This window comes from Pinus tabuliformis, chromosome 6, assembly GCF_031772625.1.
Source record: "Pinus tabuliformis cultivar Carrire ecotype Pingquan chromosome 6, CPIR1, whole genome shotgun sequence".
Taxonomy (NCBI): Eukaryota; Viridiplantae; Streptophyta; class Pinopsida; order Pinales; family Pinaceae; genus Pinus; species Pinus tabuliformis.
This window is the reverse complement of record NC_142292.1, coordinates 728,364,957-728,377,273: the sequence shown is the minus strand read 5'-3', so window position 1 is coordinate 728,377,273 and position 12,317 is coordinate 728,364,957. Positions and strand designations below refer to the sequence as shown.

Below are 12,317 nucleotides of genomic sequence, written 5' to 3'. Positions count from 1 at the left end.
GGCTGCAGAAGTGACGTAGAGGGCCAGAGAGGCCGCACAGAGCCTCAGAGGGTTGACGAAGAGGGTTTCAGGCTGACGCAATGCCTCAAAAAGGCGTTGGAGAGTTTTCGTGGAGCAGACTTTTCGAATATATGCTTCCGAAGAAGAGGTGTTATTGCCAGATAGATTTCTTTGTAGGGTGAGCCAGTTTGGCACCCAGTTGTACTCGAGAAAGCTGCTTAATAATAGAACCCTCAGAACTGCTACTCCGGTTTTCCCAAGTTGGGTTTTTCCGAGGACGATTGTCCAAAAATAATGGTGTCCCTTGTGCGTTTGTCTATTTCTTTCAGCTGTTGATCTGTAGATGGTTGAGACTGCATTGTGTTTATTTCAGTATTTTTATGGTTAAATAACTTGTTCAGTAATTAAACAAGTAGGATAAATAAACCAGATAGTCCAGGAAAATTTCTAACGGGTTAGACTTAGAAATTTCAACACCGAGTTGAGTAGCTGTCATTCAAATCTCGACTCCTCCGTTTAGGCTAACTCCTGGCGAAGACGAGGGGAGTAATTATTGAAAATTAGTATGTATGGTTAGCATTTTCATTGGAAAATTAAAAGAGAAATTATGTATTTTTCATATTGACCAAGTCGGCCTCACTTGGTCAAGTTGGTCCCATGCTTTGAATGGGTTTGACCCCAAGGTCAAGACCCTCCTAAATCACATATAAATAGAAGTTTGTTGGATCTCACTTGGTATCTCATCTCATCACATAACATCATCTGAAACAAGAAGACTCATCCACACATGTGAATGAGAAAGGATTAAATCTGATTTGCGTTGACCAGCCATCTATCTTCTTTTCACCAGCGTTGACTTTGGATTATTTGCTGGTGTTTGCTTGAGCATTTGACTGGATTTGGATGCCGAGTTTCATTGTGTTTCGTTGACTCTGTTTGACTGAAATTCATCTATGTTTTTGGGTTGTTGATCGTAGGTTTGACCGCAGGTCAAACTATGATCTTTGACCGAATTTCTGAGGTTATTTTAGAACCAAATATCGTCCCTTTTGTTCTATAATGTTCCTAAACAGGAATGTAAGTGATATACAAAGCATGCAAACAATCTAGCAATTAGAAAAACAAAATATACATTAAGAACCCATGAAAACACTGGAAATAAGGAACCACTGAGCCATTTTATTACTTCTTTAGGAGCAAATACAATAGTAAAATAGAATGGTGCACTTGGGCTTGTCTCAATGGACAAGCATGACAAAACCCAGGTGATAAAATGTTGAACAGAAGGCTGCTACAACTGCTGCACCAAACTAAACTGCGCTACCGTAGAAAATTGTTATGTTTGCTAACTTCGAAGGGCTGGAATCACTGCTTCACGTGCTCAGAAAATTATGATATTTCATCTCCTTGCTCCTTGGCCTAAACCCAAAAAAACCCATGAAGGGATTGGCCAAATGTTGACCTCGAAATTTTGGCCCAAATTCCTCTTAGCTCCTCTAGTTACTGGTTGAGTTGGGACCGCTTATTGACCCCTTAGAGTTGCCCAGAAAATTCTATAAATTTAGTAGTGTGATCCTTGCCCAAAGCCCAGAAAAACCCATAAAGGGTTTCCCTTGGTTCCAAACTTCAAAAATTGACCCTTCACAGCTTGGCCCCCCTCCAATTTCGAATTCTGTTGCTGTGACTGATCCTGTCAATCTCTGCTCTCCCAACTCCAACAATCTTCCTCAAATGGCCCTCCAAGTGATCTCTTACTTCTCTCGGCCAGCTCCAACTCTACAATTCCTTCCTCCAACTCCCACGTGAGCCTAGTGATGGCTCTCTGCGCAGGCCTAGGTAACTGTAAATCAGACTGCTGGGATGTTGGCTTTACTGGCTCCAAACTCGCAAGAAAGGTTGTCCCTTTGCTGCTCTCCTAATCCTCTAACTCTCCTGGCAAATGCTTGATCACTGATAGCTCCAAACTCCCCTTGCGTATTCTCCAGCTAGCAAGAAATATGCACTCCCTATTGTGGCTGAATGGTAGTGCTGTAACACACTCCCAGAACTCCTGAAATACTTATGGAACTGCCTCTCTAGGGCCAGCACGGATGGTCCCCAAAGTAGAGGTTGAATCTCCCGCTTGAGAGATTCATGGCTAAACAACCGATTGACTTAGCTAAACAACAGAGTGAACTGTCAAGTAATTTTGATTGCAAGGTGTAAGAATGAATCCTAAATGAGAGTTGCTCCCTCCTTATAACTCCTTGGGCCTCCCTAGCCTCATGTGTGCCCCTCGATCCACCTATTTGACTTTCCCTCCAAGCTATTTGAATGGGCCAATTCGAACTTCCATGTGGGTGGCCCCCACATTCCACTAGCAACCAAATAAATTCGAATTGCCTCCTAAGTCCCTAAGTCGAAAATGATGGGTTCTCTTTTTTAGCCAAAATTGTGTAGACACACCCTATTACAAATGTGTTTGAGAAGGGACATGACATGTTCAGCTACCTTAGGCCAAAATTTGGCCCCTCTGTTGCAGACTTGACTTGGACCAGTGTTGACCGATTTCTCTCTCTTTTGACTGGTTTGACTTGGATAATATTGAGGCTGGAAAAATCCAAATCTTGTTTGGAATATTATGTACATCTGATGAACTGAATTCTCTCTCATAAGGAAAGATTGTTGGGTTTTCCCCTAGCTGTGGGCCTAAATTTTGGTGTCTCTTGTCTCGTCTCATTGTTTACTGTGATCTCTATTGCTCTATTGTAGAAGTGAATGGTTGAAATTTTTCATGTATAACTGCTTGATGATTGGAATGGTCTAAAGAAGTAATATTGTATCATTAGAAGTAGTTATCAATTTGAAAAATTGTACTAGTCTTGATTGCACTAGAACATCAATATGGTATTAGATAGTCCTGCATTGTTGTTGTGTCCTAGTAGTTGTCCCTTTAGGTTCCACTTTAGGACCCCTTCTAGTTTGTGTAGTGACAAACCCAATGGACAAATGTGGATCGAGATGGGGAAAATGTGAAAAGGGCTTGTAATGAGTGGAGGGGAGTGAGATAGATGGTATTGGGAAGTAGGACTGTTCGTTTTTGTAGCATCGGATGGTTTTCAAGTCATGAAACTTTGTGGAGAAGCTAAAACACATGAGTTCTCCAAAACCTAGAAATCGTTTCTGGAAATTCCACCTAGAGATAACTCAATTAAATTAATTGACCATCATTTAAATTTTTCCTAAGTCTAACTTAGGAAAACTGGTTAATTAATAATAATTAATTGAGAAAGGTGAGAATTCTCTAGAAACTCACACAGATCGACTTGGAGATGATATCAACCATCGAATAAATTTTAATTGTGGTCATTGGAGTCCCAACTGTAAATTATAAGAAGAGGTCGATGGGTAGATGGAGAATATACCATGTGCAAATACTCAATGATCTAGGTAGTTCAATTTTCCAGTGTAGGTGATTTAACAAGAGTGATCGAGTAGCAGGTGGCAGAGGGGCAACATAGATATTTTACAAAGGAGTTTCCAGTTCCGGAGGAGTCAGAAGAGAAGGTCGAGTTTCAGCTCCAGGAGGTTGCGCAGGGGTTCGCATAGAGCCTCATAGAGGATGTTTGATTTGGCTAAAGGGAAGGTTGCTTTAGGTGCCAGAGGCCAGAAAAATTTTCAGAGGGCCTCGCCAAAGGCTTCCAGTAGAAGAGATAGGCAAGATGTTTGATTCAGAGGGAGTTACAAGGCACTGTGCAGGGCCTGCGCAAAGGTTGATGTGAAGGCAGAATTGGAGCCAGTTCTGAGCCCAGACTGCATTGGGATTTGTTGAAGAGAGGGTGAATTTCCCTAGTAAATTTTGCTAGTATTTCTCTTCGATAAAAACAGCATTTTGGCGTCGTTTTATTATACTCATAATTTTTGTCACTGCATAATAATAAAACCCTCATTGCTACACTAGTTTTCCCACATTGGGTTTTCTTAGGGACAGTTTTCCAAAAATAATGGTGTCATAATTTGTGTGTGTGCTAGTATTTCTCAGTTCTTATTTTTTTATTTCACATTTTTTTTATGATGAAGAAATTCCAGTGTGAATAATTCGTTATTTTGTCGTAAACAAAATAAACTGCGTAATTAATTTATTAGTTAGAAGAATTATTTCTAGTTGTTGTATTTCAAGGAATTTTCATAGGGACCATGCAACCAAAATTAAGGTTTCCCATGTAGTGTAACTTCTAAAGTTAATAGCCAGTAAAGGAGATCCCATGGGACTAAGATACACGATTAACTGCCAAGTTGAGGTAAGGGAACAAGAGTACAGTCCAAACCTATTCTTTCTGCCGAATCCCCCCACTAATCCATGTCCAAATGTGCCCAAGAAAAGCAAGCATAAACACCCAATTACATAATGAGAAGTCATACCTTCGGGGTTGGAAGGTCCACCTTCAAACATACAATCATAACAGATGAGCGAGGGTATACAATGGCTAGCTCAGGTGGTGGAGAATGGTAGCACATCAATCTATCAGGTGGTTGCAAGGGGTTGTTGGTTGCTTCTTGAAGACACATCTAGGAGAAAATTTCTCCTATAGGGGCCATCCACTAGTAGTGGGTAACAGTCATCAATGAAAGTTACATTGTGTAACGAACCTCCAAGTGGTCTTTTAGGCACAGGACCACATACGTCAAAATGAATCAAATCCAAAACTTGTTTAGATCTATTGTCACTACTTGGAAATGGCTCCTTGATATCCTTTCTAGGTGCACAACCTTTACATACACCTTTATGATCTATCTGTAATTCAAGAACACCTGAAACTATTTGATTCAACTCAAGTAATGCTCTATAATGAAGGTGAACATATCTCCTATGCCATAGTTCACTTGGATTAATTTCATCATGTACTGATGCTTGAGTTGGTTGACCCATGAGCCTATATAGTCTCTCTTCACCAATTCCAAAAGTCTAACATCTTCTCTACTAGAGCCCTTGGGCCATACTAGTAATCTTCCATCAACATAAGATATTCTATCTCCTTTATCTTCCAAACATGAAATAGAGACTAAGTTCTTTTTCAAACCTAGTACATATAGAACATTATTGAGATGGACATTGTTACCAAATTCTAGCTCAATGGATGCCTTTCCAACTCCTTTGACTGCATAGTTGTGGTTGTCTCCAAGCTCTACCCTCTGAGATAGTCTTCTTTCCATCATACTAGAAATATTTCCACGATCTCTTGTGATACTTCTTGAAGCACCACTATCTACCAAGCACATATCATCATCATCTACAATCAATCCTATTAGAATGGAAAAGTAAAAGAAATCTTTGTCACCTTTAGACTTCTTTGGATGTTCATCATCAATATTAGCTGTGGAAGCATGTTGTTTTCCTTTTCTCTTTTTGTTATTAGCCATTTCAGGACAATCCCTTTTATAATGTCCAAATTTGTGACAACCATAGCATTGAACTTTTGACATATCCTTCTTCCTTTGGGGAGGAGGTGATCTTCCTGACTTCTTGTTTTGAAATCCAAACTTCTTCTTTCCTCTAGTCTTCTTGTAGCGAGTTGCAAATGCTTGGGAGTCTTCTTCCTTTCTATCTCTTGATACAAGCATTGGTTCTTGAGCACAAGAGATCCAGAGTTCTTCAAAAGATGGAACATCCTTTTTGCTACTTATACCTGTTGCGAATGCATCCCATGATCTAGGTAGTCCATTGAGTGCTATAGTCACAAGTTCTTTCTCAAAGACAACTTCATCAATTGCTTGAAGTTGGTCCCTTATTTGAGAGATTCTTACAAAATATGAAGACACAGTGTCATCATTTGTCATCCTCACATCATGAAGCTCATTCTTCAAACTCATGACTTGACCAATGTTGTTGACTGTAAATAGTTTGGTTAGGGCATCATACATTTCTTTTGAAGATTCAAGCTTTGCAATATAGGGAATCAAATGATCTCTAATTGAATCCACAATAAGACTCATAGCAATGATATCATCTTCCTTAAACTTCTCCTTTCTTGCATTATCTGTTGGTTCAACAACTTTACCCTTCACAATATCCAAGACTTTGTTCTTTGCAAGAATAAGATCAATTCTAGTCTTCCAAGCTCTAAAGTTTGAGGCCCCTTCTAACTTGTTCTCTGATTTCATATAAGAAGCCATGGATGTAAATCAATAAGGACTTCAACAATAGTGATCTCAATGTTCCTTTCTTCACCAAAGCTCTAATCCATATTGATTTTTCAAGTGCAATAGATACAGTACAATATTTTTAAAAACTGAAAATTACTTCTAATGATGTTGATCTTCTTTTAATTTTTCCAATATATCATTAAGCAATTATACTTAAGAAATTCAACCATACAAGAAAAGTAGAACAATAGAGATCACAATGCACAAAGAGAGCACAAGATTTACCCTAGGAAAACCCACTAAGGGGAAAAACCCAACAACCTTTTCAATAGATAAATTCTTTTGTTCAACAAGCGACACACCTAGATCTTCTAGTCATCAACTAGGTCAATCTGACCTTCAGCAAACCTATGGTCAAACCCTCCAAGTCATGCCTTCCACTCTGATCTGGTACTTCCCTCTATTGATCTTCCCTAGAATTTTGGTCCCCCTACAACTGCCAGAATCCTAAAATTTCGGCGCTTGCTACATAAATTGCCCAGAAAAAGTGCGAATTGGAGAGAGAGAGAGAGTCCTTCCACACGTGCGAGCTTGAGAAGAGAGAAAGAGCTGAATTTCGTCCTTTTCGTCCTCTTGTCCTTCTTGTCCTTCACTAGGATTTCTAGAAGCTGTCTTGCTTGAGTGTGAATTGGTTCCTTGTGGAGGAGGTCGAGTTGCCTTTATATAGTGAATTGGTTGGGTCAAATGGGTGTGACTCTGCCTAGGCCCACTTGACTTGGACAACTTGACAAACTAGGAGCCAAAAATTCAAATTTCCTTCTTTTAAAATTCCAAATGAGACTTGAATCAAAATATATTTTTCTTTTGACTCTAGCATTTAAAATATGCTTTACAATAATCAATATAAATACATCAAGGGCCAAATATACATTATGAAGACCAACCATAGTTACAAAATTCAACAACATAAGTATAATCTTTTTGTTCTAAGTTCATGTTTCATTATTCTTGTTGAACCATATTGTTACAAAGAGATGAACTAAAAGATATTCCACAACTAGTGATTCTTAGCACTTGTTGGTCCATATCTTCCACAAGTTCTAATTGCATATTATCCATAAAGAATGAATTGCCTAGGAGAGTGTAAAGGCTTGAAATTATAAATTCTACACGACATTCAGAAGCTGTTCTGATTTGATAATGATAAATTATTAGATGACAGCTCTCAAATTTCAACCTCACAGATTATGATCAGCAGCTCAAACTTGTAAGAAAGTTATTCCTTCATGAAGATACAATATGTCAATATATTTTTGTAGGTGCAAAATGGTAGAGAACTGAAATGGATACACCTTGGTTTTGGGAAAATTTTCATTATTTGTTGAAAAGGCTTGTCATTGGATTTCCTAATCCACGCCTATTAATGGAGGTATGGAGTCTGGGGTAGTTCAGATAGTATGAGACCCATTAATAGGCATCAGAATCAAATAATATCCTAAATCAAACAGTATGTTTGAGATATTGTGTTATGCTTTGCTCTTCCTTCATCTTATTGTACCTTCTATCCTGTGGCTTAACATGGTTCCAGGAGTAACACAAATCATGATCACAATCAACCAGTTCATCTGCGGTTGCATGATCCAAGAATACCACTAGATATCAACTTACCAAGATATGCAGGGCCGGAGACTCGATACTGCCCAGCACGTGTGTATGAGTATGTACCATTGTTCTGAATTCTTTTCCAAATGTTATAATTGAACTAACTAAATATTTGTCATTGTTTTTGACTTTCCAGTCTTTTAAAAATGACGGTCAATACATTTTAAAAGGAAATTAACTCTGTGATATCAGTCTTATTAAAGTTTATCATTGTTGTTTTGATGCTCAGATATGTACCAGATGAGAGTGGCCATATGAGGTTTCATATTAATGCTCAAAATTGTCTGCATTGCAAGGTAAGTCTGATATTGTTTTGAAACTGTGATAAGATAATTAATTGGTAATTTTTCGTCATAACGGAAGGAAAAGTACCATACAGAATTATTGGTGGCCTATGAAAGGCCAAGGAGTAGATCCATATTTTCGTTTAAATGACAGACAGTTTTGCGTATGAGACTTTGTAAAGTGAAAATTTGACATTAGATGTATTTTCATCTTTATTGTGAAAGTTTTTAGAGTGATATTCTTTCTCGATGTAATTGGATATCCTTTCCTAGTGTACTTGTTTATTTTGCTGGCTATAGCAGAATGAAAACCAGTGTTGTTTAAGACGATCTATTCCATCTTAGCAAATGAGGACTGTATCAAGTGAAGGCTTTATGGGCTATTAATGGCCTTTTATGATTATGCATAGGAAGGCTACTATAAACTTAAAGAAATAAGCACCACTACACCTTAAAATGCATTGAAAGACAACTTGGTACCAAAGAAAAGAATGGGAATGTGCATTACTTAATTTAATTGCAGCTTAAATATTGAAGTACACTAGTGGCCACAAATGCTCAATGGGACTACAAAAGGTACAACATTGAGTACTTCGTGTTGAAAATTGATGTTTAATGCTGAAACAATTACTTAAAATGAAACTTCTTCCAGCAGCAATATCAGTTAAGCAATTGTAGATAGAACATACACCATATAAACCATATGAAAAATAGAAGACAGCCAAGAACACAATGAGACAGAGAATTTAGGTCCAATGACCAGGGCAAAACCCACAAGGGGAAAACCCAACCAGATTCTTCTTATATTAGAAATCAATTGTTTAGCAGAGAAACAAAATACAATGAGAGATCAAGAGAATGAAGAAGTTCACCCAAATCTGAACTAGTTGTAGCAAGAAGATCTCTGATAACAACAGTTGATGCAAACACTGAATCACTTTGGCTCACCAAGTTCTGCTCTTACTCTCCAAGTCTCTCTCTCTCTCTCTCTCTCTCTCTCTCTAGTCTCTCCAATTCTCTCTTTCACGAGTTCAAATTCTTCTTTCACAATGCACAAGTGAGTAAGAGTGAAGACATGAGGCACATATATATAGGAGTTCGAGTCATAAAGGAGGAGTAACTCGCATGCCTTGAGGGAGAGTAATGTATGCCAATTTAGGGACAGAGGTACAAATGCCTTGTAACTCATGCCATAAAGAGAGAGGGGTACACATGCCTTGTAGCTCATGACATAAAGAGAGGAGTGCACATTCCTTGTATCTCATGCCATAAAGAGAGAGGTACGCATGCCTTGTATCTCATGCCATAAAGAGAGAGGTATGCATGCCTTGAATGAGCGAGTGTAACATATGCATTGAAGAGTGCATAAGAGGAATCTTTTATGGCAAGTCTTTAATGTGCGTAAGAGAGTGTAAGAGGAGTGTAACGAATCCATTAATAGAGATAGTAACGCATTATTGAGTGAAAGAGAGAGGTACGAGTGCCATCAAGGAGAGAGAGGTGCGAAGTAGCATGATTGAGTGCCAAGTAGGAAAGGTGACATGTATTTCTATTTTGATAATAATATTATAATACCGTAAGGTTAATATTAATAATAATAATAATACTAATGATAATATTGATGATGAAGTAAGAATTGAACAATTAAGATTGATTTAGGATAGTGATTTTCTATCATCTATACTTGATTACCAATTGAAGCAAGGTGATTTACTATTTAATGAAAGCCATGCTTGAAATGATAGACATGACTTTCTATTTTTAGAAAGTCACTCACTCTAGACAAGTCAGAGATGAGATTTTATTCAAGGAAATTCATCCCTTAGCTGCTAATTTTCAACACTCCCCCTCAGCTAGGGAGGAATTTGTTCCTGAAACAAGGATCTCTGCTTTGGAACAATGATGTTACTATCTAATGAAGAAGAATTATCATAAGGGAAATTCATCAATCACCTTATATTCACAAGGGGGGGTTACCACTTGCCAACACATGACAAGGATCACACACAACCAAGTCTCATCTTTCTTGGGGGATTACCACTTGTCAAGGATCACGCACAACCAAGTCTTTGTTGGGGGGGATTACCACTTGACAAGGATCACGCACAACCAAGTCTCATCACTACTATCCATGACTACCCCTCCAAGACAGGTCACATCCGTCAGTCCAAGTTGCTCTCTATAAATCAAGAACTTCCATTTCGGCAAAGACTTGGTAAGTATGTCAGTTATTTGATGATTAGTGGCGATATGATGGAGTCTCACTGCTCCTCTCTGCACCATATCTTGGATATAGTGATATTTGATCTCAATGTGCTTGGAATTGTCATGGAACACAGGATTTTAGTAAGTCGAATCCCACTTATTGTCACAGTAAATTATTGTCATATCCAATACATGCTCAAACAACTCTCCAAAGAGCTTCCTTAGCCATACTGCCTCACAGCTAGCCATGCTAGCAGCAATGTATTCGGCTTCATCGTGCTAAGGGCTATAGACTTTTGCTTTCTGCTCACCCAAGATATCATGGCATATCCCAAGCTGAAGCAACACCCAAATCTTTTTGTCAGTAGAGTTACCAGCCCAATCAACATCAAAGTACCCATGTAGTCTTACGTCTCCGACAGTATGTATCAATCCAAGATTGATGGTCCCACGCAAGTATCTCAACACATGCTTTGCAACAATCCAATGTGCATGTGATGGCTCAGAGTATTGACTGCAAAACATATGTCCAGTGTAATGTTCACTAAGAAAATCAGTGCCCCAATCAATTGTCGATACTTAGAAGGATTAGCAGCCAAATCAGGGCCTGTAGCTTCACCACATAGCTTCTTGAAATTCATCTACATTGGAGTATTCACGGACTTACATTCTATCATGCCAAATCTTTCTAGCAGCTTGATACCATATTTACCTTGCGAAAGGAAAATTTCACCAAGTCTTTGCCATATGTCTTGACCTAGAAAGTAATGCATCAAATGAAGATCCTTCATTTCAAATTTAGAAGCTAACTCCCTCTTACACTGGAGGATAAGAGGTTCACCACTGGTTAAAAATAAATCATCAACATATAATACCAAAATGAAAGACATACCTTGGATTGTTTTGAAGTAAAGATTTGGATCAACATTACTTCTAGTAAAAACAAGCTTCATTAAGAAGTTATCAATGTGAGCATACCAAGCTCTTGGACCTTGATTCAAACCATAGAGGGATTTATTCAATCTACATACATGAGTTTTCCGGTCATGTACTTCAAAACCTTGTAGTTGCTCCACAAATACTTCTTCCTTGAGGAACCGATGCAGATTAGCAATCTCCACATCCATTTGGTGAAGAGTCCATCCCTGGCTAGCAGCTAGAGCCACAATAGATCGGATGGTGGTGTATCGGGCAACAGGTGCAAAAATCTCATCATAGTCTATTCCCTCTTTTTGAGAGAAACCTTTGGCCACAAATCTAGGTTATATTTTTCAACACTGCCATCAACACCATGCTTAATTTATTTAGAAGACACAACAAAATTACCTTAGGGTCTTGGAACTACTTCCCATACATCATTATGAATGATAAACTCATATTCTTTAGCCATTGCATCTTTCCACACTTGATCTTTCACAGCTTTTTCAAAAGTGCATGGTTCAACTTGAATAATGTTGCCCATGGCTACAACATATCCCTAGAACCAACATGGTTTCTTTCTTTCTTTGAAGGTTCCTTTGGAGGCAACGTGTTTATCAGCGTCTTGTAGAGTGTCACGAAGCCATAATGATTTTTTTCCTAGTAGGAGGATCACATGGAGGAGGATCCAAGGGGTCCATGGGCTCCATGGGTTCATCCGCAAGATCAATTTCAACCTCAGGATCTTCTTGTATTTTGAACACATCATCTTGTCTATCAATATTAGCAAGAGGAAGAGGAGTGTCTTTTGCCTTTCCAAGAGTTGCATCTTCATCAAATGTTATATCCCTGCTAAACTCTATATTTCTTTGACCAGGTACGTATATTATGTAACCTTTAGAATTCTCACAATAACCAGCAGACATACCTTTCTTACTTGAAGCTTCCAACTTGTTCCTCTTTTCTTTTGGCACTGGAAGTAGACAAGACAACCAAAGATCCTCAAGTTCGCAACCTCGGTCTTTTCACTAGTGAAGACTTCTTCAGGAGTCTTCTTGTTTAGGGCATAGTGAGGAGATCTATTTTGGACATAGACAACTATGTGAGCAACTTCTCCCCATAGGA

At 38.5% G+C, this 12,317-nt stretch overlaps 1 protein-coding gene across 2 annotated transcripts in view; it reads left to right on the top strand.

The window, feature by feature from the left end:
* Positions 1-12,317, top strand: part of ETFQO (electron-transfer flavoprotein:ubiquinone oxidoreductase) — a 428,724-nt gene that overhangs the window by 345,615 nt on the left and 70,792 nt on the right. For both annotated transcript variants that reach the window (XM_089421080.1, XM_089421077.1), the window contains 2 exons: positions 7,712-7,840; positions 8,015-8,081. In XM_089421080.1, the coding sequence (XP_089277206.1) occupies positions 7,712-7,840; positions 8,015-8,081 (196 nt within the window). The remainder of the gene's footprint in view (positions 1-7,711; positions 7,841-8,014; positions 8,082-12,317) is intronic.